General features: G+C 37.2%; 2 protein-coding genes across 2 annotated transcripts in view; one reads left to right on the top strand and one right to left on the bottom strand.

Moving 5' to 3' along the window:
* Window positions 1-1470: 1470 nt before the first annotated feature.
* On the bottom strand, window positions 1471-15040 carry LOC142985002 (uncharacterized). The gene is made up of 5 exons (XM_076132913.1): window positions 11930-15040; window positions 4819-4956; window positions 3873-4017; window positions 3195-3299; window positions 1471-2763 (listed from the first exon to the last, which is right to left on the bottom strand). Exons 1-5 carry the CDS (start codon window positions 14731-14733, stop codon window positions 2635-2637), a joined length of 3321 nt encoding a protein of 1106 aa, XP_075989028.1. The 5' UTR covers window positions 14734-15040; the 3' UTR covers window positions 1471-2634.
* A 2458-nt stretch (window positions 15041-17498) lies between these two features.
* Window positions 17499-27434, top strand: part of Brr2 (U5 small nuclear ribonucleoprotein l(3)72Ab) — a 51009-nt gene continuing 41073 nt past the window's right edge. The window contains exons 1-10 of the mRNA XM_076132867.1: window positions 17499-17668; window positions 17871-18034; window positions 18659-18857; window positions 19384-19495; window positions 20026-20153; window positions 20628-20744; window positions 21124-21373; window positions 22616-22746; window positions 23359-23551; window positions 24827-24960. Coding sequence (XP_075988982.1) covers window positions 17624-17668; window positions 17871-18034; window positions 18659-18857; window positions 19384-19495; window positions 20026-20153; window positions 20628-20744; window positions 21124-21373; window positions 22616-22746; window positions 23359-23551; window positions 24827-24960 — 1473 coding nt within the window. The 5' untranslated portion in view covers window positions 17499-17623. The remainder of the gene's footprint in view (window positions 17669-17870; window positions 18035-18658; window positions 18858-19383; window positions 19496-20025; window positions 20154-20627; window positions 20745-21123; window positions 21374-22615; window positions 22747-23358; window positions 23552-24826; window positions 24961-27434) is intronic.

Here is a 27434-nt window from a genome sequence, read left to right as displayed (position 1 = left end):
ACAGATAGTAATCTCGATTCTGGTTGTACTTTGTGTCCGTTGTTTGTGTGCTTGTAAAAGTCCCCGCGACACAAGAGTAATTCTTAGTGCGGGAGTTGTCTTAAAGAAAAGAATGTAGATAGTCGAAAATCCTAGTTCAAACAAAGATTTAAACTGCATATTTTTTTCAATCAGCCTTAAGTGGTAAATATACTAGACTTAACTTTTGTACGCAAGTAGAGCTACGCGGCTTAGGTAACCTAATTAATATCAAAAATATTGTATAGTGGTAAATAAAATGATATAACAAGTCACCTCGGCCTCTGCCGCGGCCCCTGCCCCTGCCCCTCCCGCGGCCGCGTCACCTGCGTCCATCGCCCAGACCCACCATATCTGAAAAAATACGAAAACATTATCATGACATCACATACTTTTATATCATTTTGACGATAGAGTAATAGCAAAGTTTAAGGTCCAAAACCCGGGCCAGGCTAAAATCAAAATCAATCATTTATTCATTTAGGTCAAATATTGACACTTATGATAGTCGTTACAATTACTGAATCTACCACAAGCTCGGAAAGTGTACAGCCTTATGAGAAGAGCTAGCAACAAACACACACACTCTTTTCAATCGTCAAAAGATTTACAACGTGGTTGATAAAAGACTGTACCTCTTCTTATTTTAACAGAATATTCTTAGTAATACTGTTGTTAGAGTTTGTAAGGGAGTGTATGTAATTTTTATCACATATAATAATGGTTGGAGGATACGTCAAACCATCGCCGTATCTGACCTCTAACTGGTCGTGTTCGTCACAGCACACTGAGAGTAATATAATAGACAGTGTACCTGTGTATTGTACACAACACACTATAAACAAACTTGGCCGGTTTATTATTAGTTTCATCTCACCTATATTAGTAGCAGTCTTCTCAAGATACGCAAGAGGTCCTTGCAGGGGGGTGCTCGCGTACGCCCCCCTCCCTCCCGCCATAAACATGCCTTGAGCTAAACTGTTCTGCATCTGTACAACACACATACACAAATTTATATATTAGTACAACTCACACACGGTCATCTGATTACAAACTAAGCAGAGCTTGTACTGTAACCAGATAACTGATAACACATACTTATATACCAGTAATAAATTATTATATTTATATAGATATTTATACTCGTCAGACATTAGTTATTTTTTTTAACCCATTTCTGTCCCACTGCTGGGTAAGGGTCTCTTCCCAATAGGGAGGGGTTAGGCCTTGAGTCCAACAGAATGACCTATTTTTATTTTATTAATATTTTAAAAGAACCAATAAATTATTTTACCTTATTCACATATCTGAAAATCAAATAAACCTATTATAACAATGAAATAAAAATATAAACAAGCAAAAAATAATATCAAAATAATAAAAATACTACATACCTCATTGTTGCCATACAAAAATAAATCTGAAGCTGTGTAAAAAAATAAAACAAAAATAATAAAAAAAGAAAATGTTTAATTAAAACATAAAATTAAGTGCTTAACTACAAAAAAAGTGCTTTAACCAAAAAAATGCTTGCTTAGAATAAAAAACAAGTCTTGAAATTATCAAAATGGGTACTTATTTCGTTTTATTTCAGTGTATTTGGAAATTTTAAATTCTATATTTATTAGGTCGGGGAAAAAGTCTTTTCGCATTATAGTATGTATGAACTAGTAATAAAATATTTTCTCTACACAAAAAAGCTCGATATTTGGGTACCTCACGAGCTCACTGATAGAAACCTAATGAACCGTGTACTCATTTGTGATTCTTGAAGCCAAAGAGATTTTATTACAAGTTCATACATACTATAATGCGAAGAGACTTTTTCCCCGACCTAATATTATTCCTAACTTTTAGGCGAGCAGAGCCGCGCAAATCCACTAGTCTAGATTATAATTAACAATTCCGTGTTCTTTCCAAATAAAGTATCTGTATCAAACAGGTCACCGTCAGCTGTATAAGCCGAGACACTGATGTTATAAATTCTGTATGTTGTATTCTTTCGCGAACCTTGCATACAAGACTTTTTACTAAGTTGTTAACCATTTGACCGCCATGATTGACTTTTTTTTTTTAGCCCATTACTGTCCCACTGCAGGGCAAGGGTCTCCTCCCAAACGAGGGGCAGGGGTTAGGCCTTGAGTACACCACGCTGGCCAAGTGTTCACCGTTAGAGCAAGTGACAATTATTTCTAATACACACTTCAAAAAGTCATTGGTGTGTTGCCTCGGATTCGAACCTGCGACCACTTGCGTGGGAAGTGCCAATTTAAATCTAACTCACGACGCTACATTTTTGTCGACATTAGCTGACGAAAGCGTCGTGAGCACTTTCTGATTTGTCGAGTATAGCCGACCGTGGCGGTCAAAGGGTTAATCTATCTTTATATATATAATTCTTCTGTAAGTGTGTATGTCACTGAACTTCTCTTAAACGACGGGACCAATTTTGATGAATTTTTTTGCGTGTGTTCAAGGGGATCTGCGAATGGTTTAGATTCACAATTTTGTCTGCTAGACAATGTTTTTTTAATTAATTTTTAATTTATTAGACAGGACAATGTCTGTCGGGTCCGCTAGTAGTACTATATTCTTCAGATCTTAGGTATTATATCGCTATCGTCTAGGTACAGAGGCGGGGTAGGCAGGCGGGTGCGGGGGGCGCGGTACCTGCTGTTGCTGGAGCGCCGCCTGTTGCTGCAACGCGACTTGTTGCGCCGCCGCTGCTGCTGCCATCTGTTGAGCCTGTAATGAGTTACAAAAAATATTTATTTATATTTGCGCGTTTGTCGCAGTGGTTGTAGTGGTCACCTCGCCCCAATAACCGTAGCGCCGCGTGTGGTTCCAATCACACCCGGGACTAATATTTGTGTAATGAGCACGAGTATCTGTTCTGAGCCTGCTTGTCAATTTATCTATATAAGTATGTATTTAGAAGTATATAAGTATGTTTATCAGTTATTTGGTTACAGTACAAAGCTCTGCTTTGTTTTGAATTAAATGACCGTGTGTGATACGTGTCGTAGCGTGATGTAATATGCCTTTAGCCCTCCTTAATAAATAGGCTATCTAACAGTAGAAGATTTTTTAAATTCGCACCAGTAGTTCCTGAGATTAGCGCGTTCAAGCAAACTCTTCAATTTTATAATATTAGTATAGATAAATAAAGTATTTACCTGTACACTTTGTTGCACAACATGTTGCTGTGTCGCGGCGGCTTGTTGCACGGCCTGTTGTTGCGTGTTCTGTTGTTGCTGGCACTTGTTGTACACCGTGTGTCCCTGCGACAACGTGATGTAATAGAAATATGTTCTATTTATTTAATTAAACAAAAATATGTAAGGAATAAGGGTAAGTTTCGTAGAACACCTCAAGCCCCGCATTATAATTAATCCAGCCCCAGATCGCATCAATCCTTGTGCCTGAAATGTTCGTATAGCTACTGCCCAACGCCATATAGAACCGACTGCCGATTGTTCGCAAAATAAACAGATTTTTATTATATTTGTTCCCACATATAAACCGTATAAACGGTTTATAAACTCATGATTTATAAATATTAATAATATAAATCATAAATAAAAAATAGTGCATGCATTTGAAACCACGTCGTTTTAAGTCCTGCCTAGAATTTTAATGCTCTCACCCCCGACAAGTGAGCACCTAACTATAAAACATAATTGGCCACACAGCTACCATTTAAAGTCGTCGTCATCCCATTAAAAAAAGAAAACCTTTCATGTCAGATCAAAAAATTAAAATATTAAGCCAACCACCCCCGCTAAATTCCACAAGGGAGTTATTCTACCACCACCGCGATGCTTAAAACACAAATGGTCCATTACTTTGCCCACCTGCAGGTCGGCCAGCAAGTTCTGCCACTGACTGATCTTGTCGTAGTGACGTCTTAATAATTCTTCTTTACGCTGCAATTCACACTTTAATTCATTGTTGTCTTCTTTGACCAGGAGTTCTGGACGCATCGCTGATAGAAGGAACCTGGAAAATACAGTTTTCATTATGAAAAAACATCCTACTAATATTATAAATGCGAAAGTTTGTATGTATGTATGGATGTTTGTTACTCTTTCACGCAAACACTACTGAACCGATTTCGAAATTTGGTAGGTAGCTTAAGACCCAGAATAACACATCTACTTTTTATCCCGGAGTTCCCGAGCGATCGGGATTCGAGACCAGACCCGAAACAATTATATGTGGATCGCACAAACAATATAATTGCTGTGGGAATCGAACCCTCCCGACGCAATGTTATCGGCGTCCTAAACCACTGCGCCACGGAGGCAGCAAGGCACTCACAGGTATAGGTGACGTCAAACAACTTGAACACAAGAAGTTATTTTAGAAAGCAAACTAAACGTAGACTCAGTGCTGAGGACTCTCGGCTGACTGTTCTACCAAACAAGCGATCGAAGCGCTATAGCCCTAGCCGTCGCGCTCTGCTATTCTTTCAAAGCGGACCTAGAAATCGTTCCCTATTTAATTAAATTAAACCCATTAATGTCCCACTGCTGGGCAAGGGTCTCCTCCCGTAATGAGGGAGGGGTTAGGCCTTGAGTCCACCACGCTGGCCAAGTGCGGGTTGGGGACTTTGCATGCCCTCAATAAATGTATTAAACAAATTTTTAGGCATGCAAGGTTTCCTCACGATGTTTTCCTTCACCGTTGGAGCATGTGATAATTATTTCTAATACACACATAACTTCGAAAAGTCATTGGTGTGTTGCCTAGTGTTGTATAGCGAAAATGTTCAAGTTATTTGGCGGCAACTGTACATACCTCTTTTGTAAGAAGAAAGCTTCCATCTGCCTGGCGAGGTCGATGAACCGTTCCACCTCGACCTTCACCTCCTCTTTCTCCACGCAGGGAGAGGCTTCCTGCTTCGTCAGCACGTTCAGACATGCCTGCAAGTACTCGCTGTGTTATACATTATGGCTTTATACCCGTACTTGTAGGCAAAGGTGTACGAAATACACCCACGTTTCACCATTAACAATGTTAGTCCCATATAATAGGGAGCGAGTCTATTGCCAAAAAAGACCTTTTACTAAAATACACTGACGGTCATTTTCTATACGGTGTACACGTTTCGAAAATATATTTTATTTATCCTGACTGAGATTTTATGACTCGCAAAAGAAAGGGAAACCTCCTATATTAGCTTACATACATAACACTATGTTTGTAATGACAGAAGGTTTAGGCAAATGTGTATGAGATACATCCACGTTTCGCCATAACCCAAAAATGTTAGTCCCATGTAATAGGAGGCAAGCCTATTGTCATATACCGGGCACGTTACCAAACTCCGACCTTCTTTTGAGGAATATTCTTATATAAACTAAAAAAGACAGATTGATACCCTAATGACCACACCACAGAGGCACTAATCCCCTCAAAATCATATAAAAAAATTACACCCATACATATTATCAAACCTTTTTGCCATAGGAATATACAGAGATCAAAGAACGTCACTTGGTACGATTCTTACAAACTTCCCTTGCTATCACATACATACATGTTGTCATACAGGACCGTCGGTTACGAGTAGCACCTAACCTTTTTACAACACATCACCGATATGATCTGTGTATGTGTTTCTTTTCGTCATTCTACATTTATTCATTTTCTCTTCTCGTGATCTAACTATCTATGTATCCCTTTCTCACTCCCTACATCTTCTTTCAAGATATAACGATCTCTTATCAAAAAAAATCCTGAAAAATATAGGTTTTTGGAAATAAAAATCATAAATACCTCATCATTATTTTTATTGAGACAATATCATTTTTAAAACAGCATTTTTATAAATTATCGTCTATGAAATAAAACTATGAAGGCTCGCGATTTTTTTCAAATTTCGAGTCTCACTCAAAAAGACTGGCAACTTTTTGTTATTACACACAAAAAGTTACAAGACTGACCCACAAATTGCACACACACAGAAAAACAGCACAAATTAAGACAAAATCATGTTTATTAAAAAAATCGCGAGCCTTTTTTATATTTTATTTTCTCGAATGACTATCAATATACACACATTAGTTTCTGTACATTCGTTTCGTGAAATCAGTCGATAGCTAACTTTCATTTAATCATATATTTGTTTAGTTGACATTTCGGCCAAATTACTTTAAAATTGCGTCTGAAATTTGCCCGGGACTTTTGTGACTTAGGACAGAATTTAAATACAAACTTTCATCCCTTATTTTATCCCCTTGGGGGTAGAATTGACCAAAATCCTTTCTTAGCGGATGCCTACGTCATAACATCTACCTGCATGTCAAATTTCAGCCCGATCCGTCCAGTGGTTTGTGCTGTGCGTTGATAGATCACTATGTCAGTCAGTCACCTATGAGTTACATAATGTATATTTTGAAGTATCATGTCCAGGACATAATTCCTATTGCACATATTGCTTTAGCAGACTCAAGTCTTTACTCAGTAAGGAATCCTTGCCCAGCAGTGGAACAATTTTTTATTTAAGTTTTAGCTATCAACTTTAAAATTTCATGAAACTTGTGATTTTATACAATTTTGTTATAAACTTAGTCAAAATTATGTTAAACGCAAATCCAAGGACTCTTCATTCCGTCAAATTACAAAAAAATATACTTTCATGATTATTAATTCTTAAAAACAATTTCAACTATACTCGCGTCATGTCATTATATCGGAGTCTCTCACTCACTACACATTGTCACATTACTATGATTCTTTTGATTATGACGTAGTGAGCACGATTGTTATGACTTAAGTATATTAAACAAATAGGATTTTCAGGCGAAAATCTCTGATAATTTAGATAAATTATCAATAATTTTTCAAAAGCATTAGATTTGCGTTCAACATTTACAAAAAATCGAAAAACAAGCATTTTACATCAATCTTTTACATCTAAAACTATTTACCGATTTCCAAATAAATTAATCTTTATACAATTAATTATAATATTGTGATTTATACGTATGACTATTATTTACTTATAACTTCGGGATATTACACGAAGTTTTCCGAAGTCTCCCGAAGTTTTTAAACTTAGCATCTACGTTACTTACCCCTGGTTTCTGCGGTACATTTAGCGGTAGTTTATTTATTCAATAGCGTTTTTTTATATAAGTTTAAACGCTATTGAACAGATAAACTACCGCTAAATGTACTTAAGAAACCGGGGGTTAGTTATGTAAAATAATATACATAATTTCTTACTATTAAATATCGTGTAAGTTACATTATTTATACAGTGTTTTGTCACTTACAATCAATGTTGTAACTGTATATGAGTGAAGACAAAACACTGTATAACTAATCACAGCTTACAACACGTTTATTAGTAAGATTGTCTCTTATTTTCTATTTTATTAGCTAGAATAAAGCTGAAATGGCGGATAGCGTGTCAAAATATTTTTAAAGAAAAAATGACGTTAGCAAAAATTTACTAAATAAAATGTATTGAAGAAAGTTAACTGGAACATACATTTATAATAAAAAAGTATTACAAATACACTTTGTCTATGCACATATTACCTTACTTTAAGACCATAGAGAAAATATAATATATTTTACAAATAGGAACATAACCTCAGCTGCAATATTAACACATACATAATCACGCATTCTTCCCACAGGGGTAGGCAGGAGACCAAAGAACGTTACTTACTACAATCCCTTTTGTTGTTCAGGACCGATTGGCTTACTCTCAAAAAAATCGAATTCAAATGCAATCAAGTTAAGGCTAATGTCAAATCGTCCTAGATCCTGAGAGTAAGCCAAAGGCTGTCAAAATTATTTAATACATATATAATCACGACTTCTTCCCGTAAGAGTAGGCAAGAGACCAAAGAACGTCATTTGGTACGATCCTTACAAGCTTCCCTTGCTATCACATACATACATGTTGTCATACAAGTACTTTTGACACGCTACCCGCATAATTTAAGGACTAACCAGTTTCTGAGGTACATTTAGCGGTAGTTTATCTATTCAATAGCGTTTTTTTATGAGTTTATACGCTATTGAATAGATAAACTACCGCTAAATGTAGCTCAGAAACCGGGGGTAACTAAGATACACTAAAATGTTATATTTAAAAATCAAAATCGTGTTTTTAATTCCTCTATCAGTCGAAGTAATGGCTTAATTAGTTTACAGAACTGTGTTCATTATAATATGTAGTATCTTTGTAATAAACGTGATGTAAGCTGTGATTAGTTATACAGTGTTTTGTCTTCACTCATATACAGTTTCTAAATTAACTCATCATCATCAGTCTAGCCTTGCTTCCAACTATGTTGGAGACGGCTTCCAGTCTCACCGGATACAGCTGAATACCAGTATTTTACATGGAGCGACTGTCTATCGGACCTTCACAACCCAGTTACTTGAGTTATAACACGATACCCTTCGGCAAGGCAGGTTGTCAGACTTTCAAGCTCCTGACTACTGTTAACGACTGTCAAAGATCTTTTGAAAACGACACCCGGGACCCACAATTTAACGTGCCTTTCGAAACACGGATCAACTCAGAAAGTATAATATGGTCACCCATCCGCTTACCACTCTCTGCAAGCGTCGCTTAACCTCAGAGACGATCCGCCCGGCTATTGTTACTTAGCCAGAAGCTTCCCTACTTTGATTCATATAGTTTTGAAATTGATTGTAAGTGATAAAACACTGTATAACTAATCACAGCTTACACCACGATTATAACCCTCGGTTTCTGGGGTACATTTAGCGGTAGTTTATCTATTCAATAGCGTTAAAACTCATACAAAAAAACGCTATTGAATAGATAAACTACCGCTAAATGTACCTCAGAAACCGGGGGTTAGTAAGAAAGAAAGATGCTTAAAAAGTCAAAAGCTTATTACAAAAGATTTTCTAGTTTATACAATAAATTATTTTATTTTTAGTGTGACATGGATATAAGAAATAATGTTTTCTTTGTGGACACGCAGTTTACCTAAATAAAACTTATATAGGTGCATATTATAATATTGCTCTTTCATATAATACGAATTAAGTTAAAGAACTACTTCAAATAAATAATATTTTATATCAAAGACTTTTCCAAGTTATGTGTATCTATACTAATATTATAAAGCTGAAGAGTTTGTGTTTGTTTGAACGCGCTGATCTCAGGAACTACTGGTTCGAATTGAAAAAAACCTTTTTATGTTGAAATGACCGTTTATCGAGGAAGGCTTTAGGCTATATAACATCACGCTACGATCAATAGGAGCAGAGAACCAACGAAAAATGTAACAAAAACGGGGAAAATTATGACCCAGTCTTTCTCATGTGACGCAAGCGAAGTTGCGCGGGTCAGCTAGTTAGAAATAATATCACTTGTTCTGCACTTCTGCTGTACGATAAAAAGTATTTCATAATAATACTGACATTTTCGGGTTGGTATTAATGCAATATTTCTAAGTGTTTTTCTAAAGACAACTCCCGCACTAAGAATTGCTCTTGTGTCGCGGGGACTTTTACAAACATACAAACAACGGACACAAAGTACAACCTGACATGAAACAATCATTTGTGGATCGCACAAATAATTGTTCCTTGCGGGAATCGTACTCACGACCTCCCGACGCAATGGTAGCGGCGTGACAACTTAAACCACTGCACCACGGAGGCAGTGTTCCGTACCCAAAGGATAAACAGGACTCTATAAATAAGACTTCGCTGTCTGTCTGTCACTAGGCTATAGCTCATAAACCGTTATAGTTAGACAATTGCTTGCCAGCTCCTCTCATTGGCCCTACCTTCCGAACTGGCGGTAAATTCACTCTCTGTACCATTGACTATCATAAGTGTCAGCATTTGGTCTAAATGAATAAATGATTTGATTGACATTTTCAAAGATGAAGTATTTCTTTTGCCGCTATAACAAAAAATATTCTGCAATTTTAAGCCCTAAGAACAAGGAGGTCTACGCCCAGCAGTGGGACAGTAATTTATCAACAAGTTTATAGTCTAACGATTTAGTTAAGTCTTGTATACAAGGTTCCCGGTGAAGGAAAAAATGGAAACTTAGATAATCAGCGACACCTAGGCTTATGCAGCTGACGGTGACCTGTTTAATACATATACTTTTGTTTTAGAAATAAACAGAATTACAAATTATTGTCATCTCGTTACAGTGCAGGCTCTGCTTAGTTTGTACACAGCATACTCAGGTATTTATATTTTACTAGCAACGCGGCTTCTTCCAGTTAGAAAATTAAAACCTTTACAATGTTAGAACATAAACCTTCCTCTTGAATCACTCTATCTATTGAAAAAACCGCATCAAAATCCGTTGCGTAATTTAAAAGATCTATGCATACATAAGGACAGACAGCGAAAATCGACTTTGTTTTATACTATGTAGTGATTTTCAAGCCTTATTCGACATAATAACTTGTAACTATACAATAAGAATCGAAACAAAATGACTGTTTTTCAGATTTGAGTGCGTAAACAGTTAGTGAGTCATTATTTGTAAATTCCCAAGACTTATAATCGGATGTAGTATTTCCTCTTCCGTGCTTTACTAGACCGGCTATCACGTATCTCAGTTGATTACTATTTGAAAGACACTATACATTGGTTTCTCCCTTAGATTGTAGTGATTAACACGTTACGTAAGCAGCAATGTACTGAGTAGTTTTAGGCGGTTAGTCTCAATTCGGTAAACTGACTTGTTAATAGACTTCAAAAAAGTAGGAGGTTCTCAATACGACGGAATTTATATAACTGTTTTTAAATAATGAAAATTAGATTAATTGGCTCTCAGATCGCGTAAAGGTATACGAGAGAGATTCACCTTTTACTAATTTCAATAAGTATTGTTTATGCCTTTTCATTTGACTTTAATTTAGTTGTAACAAAAGGTTACAATATTTACGAAATTGTAAGAAAACAGTCTTGTAAACAGTATCGAAAATATTAACTACCTATTTGCTTATCACGGGAGTCGAACCCAAATAACAAAAACATTACGATTTCCAAGATAAAAATTGAAAAACCATATTATATTATTATTTATTTATTAAGTCGAGCACAGGTACATTCTAGATAAAAATTACATTATAGATAACTTTATCTATGCTACGAGTGACTGCGATAAAAATAATCATTGTTATTTAATTTCTTCATTAAATACTATTTATTTGAAGTCGAACTTTCATATTTAGCAGTGGAAATATAATAAAAAAAACTCATCGCAGACTTGCATCTGTAAAACTTAATTTATCTCAGGAACTACTGGACCGATTTGGATAATTCTTTCACTAATACGAAGCCACATTATCCCGGAATACAGCCGGCTACTTTTTATCTAGAACTTCTAGCAAGAAACCGCAGGAATAGCTAGTTTTATAAACTATAGACGAGCTACGTAAATTATGTTTCTTTTGCTGTTAGTTTACCGACTGGTAAATCTAGCTATAGGGAGCTTTATAAGTACATACATACATAAAATCACGCCTTGTTCCCATATGGGTAGGCAGAGACCAAAGAACGCGTAATAAGTAATTTAAGATAAAGTCTGCGATGAGTTAAATCTCTAATATTTTTACACATAGAAAATAGTGAACTTAAAATAAACCAATCGATTTTGGTTCAAACATATCGTTTAAGCGGCCTTTACATAACTTACAATTACCGTAATGTAACAAAAATATAAATATTAAGACACTAAACGACACTTAATAGTATATCAATCCGACAAATACACAAGGTAGCGTTCGTGATTGATTTGCCGATGAGACTGTTCAAACGGCGTATTTCCCATTTATATACACATCGGCAAACTTTTAATAAATTGTGATAAAAACCAGTGTTTCTATGAGACAAAAAAACGGACTTTCCCTATTACTAAATTAATTTAAATACTGCTTATTTCTGGTAACCATACCATGGTGACTGGTACGGACTCCTGTAGTATTCATTACTATTCATTTGTCCGTACATATTGTGTGGTGCGTTGTGCATAGGCTGGACATTTGGTTGGATGTTAGGTTGGTAGTACTCCGGCTGCCATTGACTCCGGTCTGCTGGATGCTGTACCCTCTCTGGCTGGTTAAGTCTTCGGTAATCCAAAGGTACGTTTAGGAATATTGAGTCATTATATTGTCCCACAGGCATAGGATATTCTTCTTTCGTAGGCGACTCTATGCTTTCAACTATTACCTTTTCTGAAGTCTGTCTCGGTGGTATTACAGGCACACGACCAGCTGGTTTCGGAGTCTTATCACTCTTGGTCATGAATTTGTGAAATTCGCCTTCAAAAGCGCTAGGATTCTTATTCAGTGGCGGTACGACCTTAGGAACTCGTAAACTGGCGTCGAGAAGAATACTTGAATATGTTTTCTCTTGCTTTGGGAATATAGGCGACGGGATAGCTGATTTTGGAATCATTTTCGGCGGAGGGGAGGAATGGGGGATAGAGGGAGGGGTAAGCCGGATAACGGATGCGGATGTCGAAGGCCTGATAGACGAGGATGTGGAAGATCTGATCACGGATGTAGATGTTGAAGATCTGATGACAGAAGTAGCTATTGGTCGTAGAAGTGACGCTGAGGATGTTGGCCTGGGAGTGTCCGGCAGTCTGGTCAGTGTAGCTGGCCTGTAAGACTGGACTGGGCGTCCCATTACTGGGCCAACCGGCGAGCTGTACTCATAAGCAGCTGGTGCTTTCTTAGGTGTCCTAGGTTTACGAGGTTTCTTCTCTTTTACAGGAGTTTCAGGCTTTGGTCTAGGCTCCTTCTTGACGCGTTCTTTCTTAGGCTTTTCGACTTTCTCACCCTCAGTTTTGGACGTCGATTTTCGCTTTTTCGTTTCCTTTTTAACTGGGGAAGGTTTTGTTTCAGTCTGAGGGGGTTCGACTTTGGTTTCTACCGGGTTGAGCGGGTCGTCTGACGGTGGCGCTGGTTTGAATATTGGTATTTCTTCCTCAACGTGAGGTGGAGAGTCCCAATTAGAGACTAGGGCAGCCATATCTTCGAGCTGTTCTTCAGAAAGTTTCTTTGTCTTGACTTTCTTCCCCCTCTTAGGAGCTGGTGGTGACTTTTTCTTCTCTTTCTCCTTAACAACCTCTTTGTCAGTTTCTTTTGATTCTTCTGCGTCTTCTTCTTCTTTGGAATTACCATCATCTTCTTTTGCTTCCTTCTTGCCCTTACCCTCCTTCTTCAAGCTGTCCTTTCTCTTTTTCCTGGTTTTGGAGTTTTTCTTATTCTTTGGCGCTTCGTAGTCCGAATCTTTATCAGAATCAATGTATCCTACATCAGGTAATTGAGCTTCTGATGGGTCCATCTCATCTCCTTTTAACCAGATGTCTTCCAAAGCATCTAGTTGAGTTTCATCTGGTTGTAACGGCAAGTTGGGGCGTTTCATTGATGTCATCATATCTAAGTCTCCTTCAGCCATTGTCATTTCATCATCATCCATAACGTCATGACCAAGGATCGAGACGGCTATAGCTCCCTCTGATATACTCTTACTAGCCATAGCACGTTTTAAATGAAGAGGATGACGCTTCTTCTTCTTTAACCCTTCTACTTCCGCCTCTATGAACGATTCAGGTAACTCGGTATTGTTTTTATTGCATAAAATATCTTGTCCAGATGGGTGTGGAGCAGGTACCATCTTCTCCGGCTGCTCTGGATGACAGCCAATGTCTTGGCCTTTCAACCACAGCTCATAACGGTCAGGTTGAAACCGTTTGACAAACGTATCCATTGATATTTTGACCATATCATTGCTGCACGTACATTGAGTAGCTCGTTTCCCATATTCTACCCATCGTGGAGCTGCAAAGTTAGTTGACTCAGCACAGTTGAAGCCATGATTGAACCCAGCATGATATCCATAAGGAAATGTAATCATAATTTCTCCAGCTTCTTGTGTGATTTTGTTCACAGGCACAGAGTATTGCTTCAATATTTGCGGAGAGATTAAAGTCATTTTGTGTCTGAGGAACGCTTGGCAAGTTTTAGCTGAGGTGGGGAAGAAGCCAGCTGCGATACGCTCAAACCGCTTCCCATGTTCTGGTGGTATAGCGTACCAAGTTTTTGGATCACCGAAGTGAAGATAATTTATTGAGTATAGGTCCATGTCTTCGGTATGCCATGCGAAGGTGGTCTTCCACATGCCAAAGTATAGATAAGCAGTATTTACTCCATCGATTTCGATACCGTAGTCAGAGTTTACGAAATCTAGGATTGTACCCAAGTGGTTGATGTTCCATTCTTTAACGTCTGGGTCTGTGATACTACCATTCACATCAGCCCCATATATAGGTGCTACGTAAGTCACGTTCTTCCAGTATTTCCGCTCTAAATCGTCGAAGCTCGAGTGCCGAGGAGTGCAGTACTTCGCGGAGTTGGCCATAACAGCGAACTGTTTTACAGTCATAGCCTTCTTTTGTATATTAATTTGTTGAAACAAACCTTGTTTGCCGGTCACTACCTGGCATATAGGCGAGGGTATGGTCACGTTCAGCTGTTCCAGGTCGTAACCACCCTTCCTGGGCACCCATTCAGGCGGAGGAATCACTTTCGCAAGTCCTGCCTTGTGGGCACCTTGTGACTCCATATATTGTATGTATTTGTTGAAATCCTTGAATTCCTCCCATGTTGGACGGAATACCTTTATAGATACTCCACCCGCACAACCCCCAGAGTCTTCCCCGGACACCGACATTGTCTTTTTCACAATCACAAACACGAAAAATCAATCAACAATGTTTCATCACACTTTTGACACTGTTACACCATCGTTCATTAATGTCCACGTTTTATTTTCATATTACACGATACAACATAATCTTACAGCGTTTTCAGTCCGTTAATTGAGTTAACAAACACGCGATAAACCTTCCGTATAAATGTGAAAACATTATCAGGAAAATGGCCGACTTGATTGAGATGCGCTTGCAACAAAATCCCTTCACGACATCGAGGGTTAGTCGAAGCCGCGTATACGAATGTGGGTCACGTACACCCGAAAGTTGTTCGATTCTTTTACTCTACCGTATTTATTTCGCTTATGGAGCTTCTACTAAATAGCAACACCGGCCACGATTAGTTTCGTTTTGGAAGGTTGGTACAAATGTAATCATTTGACATTTCTAGTGCAAACCTATTTCGTAGAGGTTATGAATGAAATGCAATTTTGTGCTATTAACTACATTGAAACTACATAATTATGGTGTTTTCCGCTTACCTGGAATGATTCTTCAAATTCCTCGACAAGATTTCCACTACCGTTTGACGGTGCCGCCATTTTTGCGATGCATTTAAGTCGGCACTGTTTGTTTATGTCTTGTCGTGACAGAAGTGAGCTTTATTGTGTGCCGCAAATACGTGACTCACGCACATCACTACCACACACAAATGTATAGCTGTCTCGCTCGCGCTTTAGCAATTACGATATAACACTATCTCCATCTGCAAATCAATAAAGTAGGGATGGTTTTAATTTTATTAAATTTCTTTGAAACTGTTACCTACTTTGAGAACTTTTGATAAGGAAATACAAATGCATTTTTTTATTTTCATGTATTGTTTTCAGCTATATGAATTTAGTTATATTCATGATTAATAACCTTTTAATTCCAAAGAACTTTGTATAGATTATCAATAGGCAGTAAGATAAAGATCGACTATACATAAGCAAAGTATGCTGGCGAATAAAGTTCACCAGAATCCATAGCATGTTATTATCGTAAGAAGTGGTTATATAGTCATAAAGCCAACCATATTTCTAAGTTCCTCCCCTCCCCTCTCTCACCGGCCTCACTTCCATTTTCATACTGAATTAAAAGTGAAAATATATACAAAAAAGAGATAAATTATGTATGAAACAGTATGTTTTTTTGCGCTGCTGTGCTAAATAAAGTCTATGATGTAATAATTACGTACATATTCGGATAAATTGGCCGCACAGTGCTGACAACCTTAGAAAAAAATCTAATTGTAATCGCGGCCCGCTTCGGTCTGTGCGAGCGCATGTTACTGTTTACATCACGTGGCTATGTTTGTAAACTTTGCAGGTAGCACATGGGTTTGGTTCCCGGAAACAGATGGAATTGGGGGTGGATTTCTCAGTGTGCTATTTTTTTCTATTGATCAGGTGATTTTGACGAAATTAAATGAATGTGTTTGAGACGGGAAAAGGGACGGTACCGGTAAAGTATATCTGTATCGATTTTGGATTAGGCACAATAGGCAAAGCTGGGATTGGCAGCTAGATGACTGACTTTGGCTATACATTTTTATGTAATTTGTTCCTAGGCGTCAAAATTATTCAATCAGATTTTTATTCATATAAAACATTGAATATGTTTTTCCAATTTTTAACCTCACGATCTGAAATGATAATTAATTTCTAATAATACTTCGTTCATGTAGACTCCGTTAACACGAAACTTGTAATATTATATTATTGCCAACGTCTTCAGGGCCAATTTGAAGATAAAAAATATTCTAAGGGAGGGTAGGAGCAATGAACTTTATCAGAATGACAGGTGAATGAAAAGGTGAACAAACTCACGAATTACGAGAATCTTATTTTATTGTTATAATCAATTACTTTTGCAGAAACAATAACCCAAATTTACGATAAGTAGGTACCTAGGTAGGTATATTAAGTTATATGTCTATAAAATTAAAAACAATGTTTACTTTTATAATAATAGTTATGAAAAAAAGTAAATCATTTTTTTTTCTAACTTATCTATACAATTGGTAGGCAAAGGCCTCCCGAAAACCCAACATCGATTGCGATCCTCGGTTTTTGCTAACCACGACAAAAACGATGTAATACTTAACGATGACAAAGTTCTAAGAAGTTCAATGAACTTTACGCAAACATGAATGGATTTTTTGCCGAATGACGTACGATATTATTATTAGCCTGCACTTAGCCGCCGAAGTGAATTCAAGGTCTAGCAGCTAACCTGTCTCGCATTCCGAAAGAAGACCATTGCCCAGCAGTGACTATCCCAGTTATTCGAGTAATATTGATTATTGTTACTGTACTTAATATGCGCTAAACGTTTGAGCGGGTCAATTTAATATTAACATTATTGATAGCAATTTGTTTTAAAAAAATAATATAATTCTTTCTGTAAATACGGAATAGGTGTATAATCATAAAGTATAAATGTGTTATGTGACTAATGAACCATGCGAGCAGAACAGCTGATTCTCAAGCATTTTATTTTTACCTGGGAAAAATCTGCCCACATCATTTATAAATATTTTTGATAACATTTTATTAAAATCTGGATTTAGGAACTACCAACCTGATAATTGAAAATTCGGTAATCATTCCTATCGATTACAAAGTCTACTATGAAAACTCACGTTAAACTCGATTTAATTTCTATGATTTTATTGCTGAAAAGACATGTGTCCAAACTTGTATTTTTCTTAACGGCAATTGGCAATTTGTTATCTGTGTCAAACATGGCTACAGCGGCATAACCTCGTTAGCATTGTTTTGTCGCGATTTAATTCCAAACTTTACCAAATAAGTTACAGTGAAGTGAATGTTGTTAGTGAAATAAGTGTAAAATACTTTATTCGACATGGCTGACGCGGCGGCCCGTCAGTTGCAGTATGAATACAAAGCCGTAAGTACATTTATCATCTTTACTATCTTCCATGCATTATTGCTTGTTATTGTGCAATTTTATAGCATTTTTCTGTTGAAACAAACGCTTTTAATATTCACAAACTCTTCTACAATCCTATTACGTTATAATTTCATTATTTCTTCTATAAAACGCGCGTAACTGAGGCTCAAAGTGAAATGGCGTTGTTATATTTTTGCAGAACTCAAATCTTGTATTGCAAGCTGATGTGAGGCTTATAGAGCGTCGTGGTCGTGATGAGGCGACCGGAGAGGTGTTGTCCTTGTCGGGGAAGCTTGGAGGGACCCGCATGGGGGACAGGGCTCAGCGTACGAAGCCCGACAAAACAGAAGAACGCAAAGTCAAGTAAGTAGGGATATCTAGTCCTTCTATTACTCAGCGGCCTGTCTTAGATGGTTCCTAGGTAGAAAAATACATTTATTACTTAGTCTATTCCGTATTTATAGCCATTTTTTCTGTTATGTTAGAGTTTTTGAGCCATTTTTATGATGTTTTCTGGCTGTGATTAGTGACCTTGTTGATCTGTAAGCTAACAATTTATGATTTCAAAATGTTGAGTAAATTTCTTACTACGGAAAAAGGATAATTAGTTTAGTTAGAGTATCACAATAATATTTTTATGTAATGGGCTTTGTATTACACTGGCTCTTAGCTAGACATAAAGTCTAAGATCTTGTTGCTAAAGTAACAACAGCCATACTGATCTATCTGTGAGGTTAAGCTACTCTTGCTGTAGTGGTTGTGTGGATTGGTGACCATATTATACATGCTAAGTTCCACCTTTTGCAAGACAGCACTAATATGATCAGTGTATGTCTTTCTAGACGTCCAGCATTCACATTTACATCCACACACTCATTTTTTACCCAAGGGTTTATTCTCTGATCATTGCCTACGCCTAAGAAAAGAGATGTTATTTATATATAATGTATATATGTAACTATGTACTAACATTTATTTACCTTCCAGACGTCAGAAAAGAGATGAAGCGTCCTACGAGTTGTCTAAATCTAAGACATCCCGTGTGGCCTGGGCGGATGACACACCGGGAGTGTTGTACAGACCACGGGCACAGCACACGAGGCATGCTTATGAGATGCTGTTAACCTTCATGCAGAGTGCACTCGGAGATCAACCTAGGGATATTCTTTGTGGGGCTTGTGATGAGGTATGTAGTCTCACTGCCATTGTGGTTTACAGCTTATTGGCTTCTTTAAAATAGAGATTCATTATTATGTATTTGTTGTGTTGTAAACATATAACTAGTATATTAATCTTCCTATTTGTTTTGAAGAGGCTGGTTTCTGTTGAGAAGCTTCAGCCTTGTGAATGCAAGGTTTTTATAGCCATTTTTTTGGCATTAAAGAATACAATTGTATTTAAAAAGCTCTGAGATTATTATGAAGAAAATTCATGAAAATTTTGATTGAGATTGTATTAGAAAAGAGTGTGTGATTAGGTTTGTTTTGTTTTTGTAGCAAAGTTTGGAAGATTTTAACCCTAGAACTTATAATTTCAGTTATTAAATACACAACATGCATTCATACAATTTGAATGTATTCTTTTATTGCATTGAAATTAATCTTTGCTCTTTGTACATGAGTTATATAATTAAATAGCTCGGGTTTTATCTCATTGTAGTGACATTATTAAAAATATATCATTGTAATTCATACGTTTTATTTTGTTCTTAGGTGCTGGTAGTATTAAAGAATGATAAACTAAAAGATCCAGAGAAGAAGAAAGAGATTGAGATGCTGCTAGGACCTGTGGCAGATGAGAGATTTGCACTGCTTGTCAATTTAGGTGAGTTATTATTACCCAAGTAAAGATCTCCACTTTAAATAAGGGTAGTTAAAAGATTAGGGACCAAATGCGACTTGCAAATTTTAAGAAGAAACTCTAGCAGGGTCACATTTTTAATATATTTTATCAAACGTTTTTTTTATCAATATGTAGTTTGTTGCTGATGTTTGAATCCTTATACTGAAAAGAAAGTATCCCAATTTCCGAAATAGGTTATGCTGTGCACACAGCAAATTGGAAGCCAAACAGACCTATTCTGCCCCCGATAGATGAAAACACGCATCTAATAAGCAGAAACGGATAAAAATACTGTATTATACAAATGCGCTTTATTTCGCTAAGCTAAAACGGAGTGACATAGAAAATTTAAAAGAATGGGCAGATGCGCCTTTTCTGTTGATTCCAGCAATATTTATTACTCAATTTTGCCAAAAACGTTAGATGTGTCTTTTCAATTATCAGGGACAGAATTAAACTTCTTTGGGATAAACACATAATATTGTTATATAACACATTATTTATTTTTCTAGGTAAAAAGATAACAGATTTCAACATCGGAAGCTCAGCGGAGGGTAACACGGAGATAGACGAGACGTACGGTATTAACGTGCAGTTCGAAGAATCTTCAGAGGAGGACGATGAAGATGCTTATGGAGAGGTCAGTGACCTGTCTTTTATACTATAGCCTCTTGTAGGGATATTGCTGACCTTTTAGTTTTTCAGGTGGACGCCATCTTCCCGTTCTTATTTAGGTCGTATTATTCGTGTTGCGCCAATTATTTTAAATTATATTTGCAATAAGATTAGCTACCTTTCCACACAAACAGTATCGCACGTTCCTAGTATGGTACAGTATAACGCTAGTGTTCGCAGCGCGCTCTGAGAGAGCGATGTTGTTCGCGGGCGCGGGGAGGGGAGCGCGGCAACGGCTCTTTGCTTTCCCCTTACACGCGCGATTGTTGTTTCATGCGCGATAGATTGTGTGTGTAGAGGTGGCTATTGGTAATGTTCGTCATATCGCACCGTATTACATTATAGTAACATTACTACAAATGTAATCATATTTCAGACACCTCTACCTAAACCTTCAGGATTAACATATATTAATATTCTTCTCTCGTTCTCTCTGTAGGTGCGTGAAGAAGACAAGGAAGAAGGCGAGGAAGGATCAGACAATGAGAAAGAGAAAGACAGCAGTGCTGATGAGGACAGCGACTCAGAAGGAAAGAAAAATGCTATACATGCTAACGTAAGTTTTAATAGATACATAGATAAATTATAAATTTATTTAATGTATGGCATTCAGTAAGACCTCAGTAAAGATATAAGACGGTACTGTATGTCTATGTCAGTGCTCTATGTATTTAGACATATTTCAAATGCGTGGTCGTGTGTGTAATGTTTTATTTATTGATTTAATGTACATACTTTATAAGCATTATTATTAAAAAATATATTAGCGTTCTGCACTCCTTCTACACATAAACTGTAAGTGTGCCAAATTTCATACTTCAAAGTTCGCACGTTTTTCGTAAAAAGGGGTCCTTTTTGCTTTGCGTATAAATACATAGATTTATGCAGATTATTCTCTGACTGTCTTAATATTAATAACTTTATATTGTCCACAGCTCACAGAAGAACAAAGCCAAAAACGCCACGCTACCACCCTTCACCCCATGGACATAGACGCATACTGGCTCCAACGCCGCCTCTCCCGCCACTTCCCCGACGCCATGGTCTCTCAGGCCAAGTCCAGCGAGGTGCTGGTGGCGCTGGCCGAGGCCGCCGACGACAGAGACCTGGAGAACAGGCTCGTGCTGCTGCTGGGATATGACTGCTTCCACTTCGTCAAGTTGCTCAACAAGTATAGATATACTGGTGAGTTTCACCACTAGTGCCTAATGTGCTTGTAGCTCGTTGCGCTCACTGGTCGGTGAATGATATGCAGGTTAAGCAACGTCACTGCGGTCGTTGTGTAGATGGGTGGCCGTTTTTGTGGATTATCAGAAATTTTAATGTAAGTAATTTAAAGTCGTTTACGTATTCTAGGTTACTAATGGCGGTGAACTAGCAGTTATGGAGAAGTCTGAGGTTCGTATTCCAGTTCACCTAGTAAATATTAGTCAGGTGGGAGAGCAAAGGGTCAATGACCTCTGTATCATGGAGCAGCACACACTTGACCATTAAACAATCTCAGCTGATAGCTAGTTTGTATGAAACTGTGTATATATCAGTGAGTACATAACAGAGGTAAGTAAGTGATTATATACAGTGTGAGTGAAGCGAGGTGCTGGTGGCGCTGGCCGAGGCCGCCGACGACAGAGACCTGGAGAACAGGCTCGTGCTGCTGCTGGGATATGACTGCTTCCACTTCGTCAAGTTGCTCAACAAGTATAGATATACTGGTGAGTGAAAAAATATTGTTTTCAGTGTCAAAGTTACCTTAGTAGACAACAACCGGGACCGACTTCACGTGCCGTCCGAAGCACGGAGATGCTGAGTTCAAATACCACTATGCGGTCACCCATCTACTTAATAATCGCGCTAACGGTTGCTTAACCCGCACATCGTTAAATTTAGCATAACTTTTACGAAATCTTGATATATAATTTTATTGAATGTTTGGATGAAAATCACTTCATTGATCACCGTAAACATTTTTTTTACCCATTGGGGTCTCACTGTAGGGCAAGGGTCTCCTCCCAACCGAGAGGGAGGGGTTAAGCCTTGAGTCCACCACGCTGTCCAAGTGCGGGTTGGGGACTTTGCACACCCTTTATAAATCTATTAAACAAATTCATTAATTATAATTCAATTATTTATTACTAGCTGACCCGCGCATTTCGCTTGCGTCACTGAAGAGAGAATGGGTCAAAATTCTCCCCGTTTTTGTAACATTTTTCGTTGCTACTTCGCTCCTAATGGCCCTAGCGTGATGTTATATAGCCTACAGCCTTCCTCGATATATGGACTATCTAACACTGAAATAATTTTTCAAATCGGACCACTGGTTCCTGAGATTAGTGCGTTCAAACAAGCAAACAATCAAACAAGCTCTTCAGCTTTATAATATTAAAATAGATTATTTATAATTCTTATGTTTATATTCTTTTGTTACAGTGTTATACTGCACAAAGCTAGCGTCATCTCAGTCTGAGAGTGAACGCGCGGCGATCAGAGATGAGATGTCCAAACAACCACATTTGCAGAAGATATTAGCTCAGCTCGAGACCGGGAAAGGAGATGATGAGGTATGTATGACTGACAGTTCTCAGGTTCGATGCTTGACAGCTCAAAAAATCTTTAAATTCCTAAATGGGTTAAAACTAATGGTATTTGCTTGTATTTTTTTATTTGTAGTTGACTCAAGACCTACATTTTTAATTTCTTGGGAGAAAACATAATAATCTAACAGTGACAAACCAATGCCTTAGATTTATATATTTATACTTGTTACTTGTCCATCAGTCAGAACAAAAAACTAGGCATGTTATATATTTGCTTGCTGGCCAAGTGCAGGGTGGGAACTTTGCATGCCTTCAAGCACTGTGTTAAACAACTCTCAGACATGCAAGGTTGCATCACGATGTTTTCCTTCACCGTTATAACAAGTGATCATTATTTCTAATACACACATCACTTGTAAAAGTCATTGGTGTGTCTGGTTTGAACCGATGACCACTTGCGTGGGATGCTTTAACTTATACCACTGGGTAATCACTGCTTATTAATTAATTTATTGTTAGGCATACTAAAAACAAGTAATTTTCAATTTTGAACCCTCTGCCATACGCTAAGGGACTCAGTGGATTTCAGTTTAAAAAACATTTATACATAATATTCTATTTATTTTGTTTCCCCAGGCTGCCCAACAATCAGAAGCGCCACGCAAGCGTAACAAAACAGAAGGCACTACCACCACCGGCGCAGTGGCGCAAGTGTCCGGCTCTCGCAAAGTACTGCAGCTCGAGGAGCTGATGTTCGCGGCCGGGGCGCACTTTATGGCGAATAAGAGGTGTCAGTTGCCGCCTGGGTCGTTTAGGAAGCAGAGGAAAGGTAGGAAAACATAAAAAAAATTAAAATCCCCCGATTTATTTTTCATACCTTTTATCGATTGGCTAGTTAGGTTAAGCCGTTCTAATATTCCCACCACCAACTTTCTCATCATACGAAGCTATTTGAGACCCCAACCGAGTAAATGTCCTCTCCTCCCCTCACTTTCACCATCTACAACTTTTTAACGGCTCAACCGATTTTCATTCATCATGTCAAAGAACACTCGCATATAAGTCGCATATTGTATGATGCCACAGACAGACAGACACACACACACACACACACACAGACACGTCAAACTTATAACAACCCTCTTTTTGCGTTGGGGGTTAAAAAAGAATATAGCCAAGTTATTTATTAGTCTCTGATCATACCGTATGATTATTCTTTGCCAACTTAACCACAACGATATCTTTTCACAAAATTAAATTGCTGCATATTATAATGTCCTCTCACCACGTTTCTGTTTGCGATAAACTCATCTTCTGAATCACTACCTCAGCGTGGTGGACCCCTCCCTCATTCCGGGAAAAGACCCAGAATCAAAAAGCGAAACAGTTATTCATTTTGTTCAAATGCTGACACTTATGATAGTCAATGATACAGAGAGTGAATTTACCGCCAGTTCGGAAGGTAGCGCCAAAGAGAAGAGCTGCCAACAAACTCCTGGACACTCTTTTTCACACCCTTGCCCAGCAGTGGGACAGTAATGGTTTAGAATCTATCTATACTAATGTTATAAAGCTGAAGAGTTTGTTTGTTTGAACGCGCTAATCTCAGGAACTACTGGTCCGATTTGAAAAATTATTTCAGTGTTAGATAGCCCATCTATCGAGGAAGGCTTTAGGCTATATATCATCACGCTACGACCAATAGGAGCAGAGTACCAGTGAAAAATCTATACTTACTATACTTACTAATATTATAAAGCTGAAGAGTTTGTTTGTTTGTTTGTTTGTTTGTTTGTTTGAACGCGCTAATCTCAGGAACTACTGGTCCGATTTGAAAAATTCTTTCAGTGTTAGATAGCCTATTTATCAAGGAAGGCTATAGGCTATATAACATCACGCTACGGTCATTAGGAGCGGAGTAGCAACGAAAAATGTTACGAAAACGGGGAAAATTTTGACCCATTCTCTTCAGTGACGCAAGCGAAGTTGCGCGGGTCAGCTAGTGTTATAAAAACGGGGAAAATTTTGACCCATTCTCTCTTATGTGACGCAAGCGAACTGCCGCGGGTCAGCTAGTAACTAATATATACTCTTTATTCCTCAGGTTACGAAGAGGTCCACGTGCCAGCTCTCAAGCCCAAGCCCTTCGACGAAGGAGAAACTCTAGTTCCTATAGAAAAACTACCCAAATACGTGCAGCCGGCGTTTGAAGGGTTCAAGACGCTGAATAGAATTCAGGTATGAATAGCAATTAGCTATTACTAGTTGACCCGGAAAACGTTGCTTTGCAATATGAATGAATATAAGGAGATAAATATATTGACGGTGGCAGGTCAATATATATATGAAAACCTAATTTATGTACACAAAAATATAACACATTTCAAGAAAAAGAGCGATATACATAGCATTAATACACGAAACAAAAATAAACTTGTTATTCCAGCCACTAGGCTCCAAAAAATAAACAAATCCTTCAGAGGTCAATGTGTGCGATTCTACAATAAAATCCCTAGTGAAATCAAAAACTTAAGCTTCAATAAATTTAAATTAGTTATTAAACGCAACTTATGTTTAAAAGGCTATTATACTGTTAAAGATTATTTGGACGATAATAAAGCTTGGGACTGTGCTGCTTCTGTGTGCGTTCGCGCAGCGGAATGTTGTTGAATTTAAAGATATTAATTATGCAGATATTTAGTGTATGACGTCGTATAATTGTGTGTGGTAAAAAAAAAATTGTGTACGCAGCCATTGTGGAGAAATTCACCAAAAACTGATTCCGCTGGGCGAACGTTGTCCTGGCGGAACTTATTTTAATCCATAGACTTTAGAAGAAAAGAGGTGTGTCCAAAAATTAGTGTGTATTTGTGTGTAATTGTGTATGTATGAATAAAATGAGTGCATGCATAAACTTCGGAGAAATTCAAGTTTCCGCTACGCGAACGTTTGGCCATTAGCTAGTTTTCATATAAAGCGCTTAAATAGAGAGCTGTAGATTTTTACATACGTTGTTTTGAATTTGTTTATATTTGTTTAAAAAACAGATTTAGAAAAAATCGTAGGGCTTAAAAGATAAAAATATAAACGTAAAATACACTTAATAGGTCTTAGTTCTAAAAGTATGCACTTTGGGGTCTAGATTTTCACGTTTATACAAACCTTGTAAGTATCTGAAACATGTTGCCAAGTATCAATGATGTTCCGTTATCAATTAAAGAGTTAAAGGACAATTTTACCATGAATAGATCACTGTTTACAAAACAGTCAAATATCACGACGTTCTAAAGGAATTGCATGGTAAAATGTATGCCAAAAATTAGTTTATTCATTCAACTATTCACATGCAAAATTTCATGTCATTAAATTTAGTAATTAAAGAAATCAATTAAAATACTGACGAAGCATCGAAAACCTACATAACCCGACCAAGTTCGGATAGCTACAAAAAAGCGTCCATGCAATATATTTAGGTAACATCCCAAAATTTACCGTATAATACCGGTATTGAATTGGTATAGGTGATAACACAATTGTTGTTTCGATATAATTTAAAGGTCATTTATTTTTGTACACCAAATGTTAGTTAAAACAAATTTAAGTTTATTGCTGTCGTTGCAAGCGTTTGTTAACGTTATTATAATTACTTATTTAAGTGTGTAATGAAACATAATTAAGTATGTACTTAATAAAAAAAATTTTTGTACACGGATATTTAAATAGAAAAGTACTTGTTAATTGAAGATTTGTTTTTATCGTAGATAGTTGGGTTATTATTAAAAAAATATTTTTAATTCAAGAAATGCAATTGTTTTATTTTTTCCTAACGCTTGTGTACGGAACTGTACCATATTAGTAAATACTATATTGGAAGGTTAAGAACGTCTCTTAGATATATGGCTGGGCCGCTTTTTTGTAGCTATCCGAACTTGGTCGGGTTATGTAGGTTTTCGATGCTTCGTCAGTATTTTAATTGATTTCTTTAATTACTAAATTTAATGACATGAAATTTTGCATGTGAATAGTTGAATGAATAAACTAATTTTTGGCATACATTTTACCATGCAATTCCTTTAGAACGTCGTGATATTTGACTGTTTTGTAAACAGTGATCTATTCATGGTAAAATTGTCCTTTAACTCTTTAATTGATAACGGAACATCATTGATACTTGGCAACATGTTTCAGATACTTACAAGGTTTGTATAAACGTGAAAATCTAGACCCCAAAGTGCATACTTTTAGAACTAAGACCTATTAAGTGTATTTTACGTTTATATTTTTATCTTTTAAGCCCTACGATTTTTTCTAAATCTGTTTTTTAAACAAATATAAACAAATTCAAAACAACGTATGTAAAAATCTACAGCTCTCTATTTAAGCGCTTTATATGAAAACTAGCTAATGGCCAAACGTTCGCGTAGCGGAAACTTGAATTTCTCCGAAGTTTATGCATGCACTCATTTTATTCATACATACACAATTACACACAAATACACACTAATTTTTGGACACACCTCTTTTCTTCTAAAGTCTATGGATTAAAATAAGTTCCGCCAGGACAACGTTCGCCCAGCGGAATCAGTTTTTGGTGAATTTCTCCACAATGGCTGCGTACACAATTTTTTTTTTACCACACACAATTATACGACGTCATACACTAAATATCTGCATAATTAATATCTTTAAATTCAACAACATTCCGCTGCGCG

This window comes from Anticarsia gemmatalis, chromosome 29 (genome assembly GCF_050436995.1).
Source record: "Anticarsia gemmatalis isolate Benzon Research Colony breed Stoneville strain chromosome 29, ilAntGemm2 primary, whole genome shotgun sequence".
Taxonomy (NCBI): domain Eukaryota; kingdom Metazoa; phylum Arthropoda; class Insecta; order Lepidoptera; family Erebidae; genus Anticarsia; species Anticarsia gemmatalis.
The sequence above is the reverse complement of the archived record's forward strand: the minus strand, read 5'-3'. Positions and strand labels throughout refer to the sequence as shown.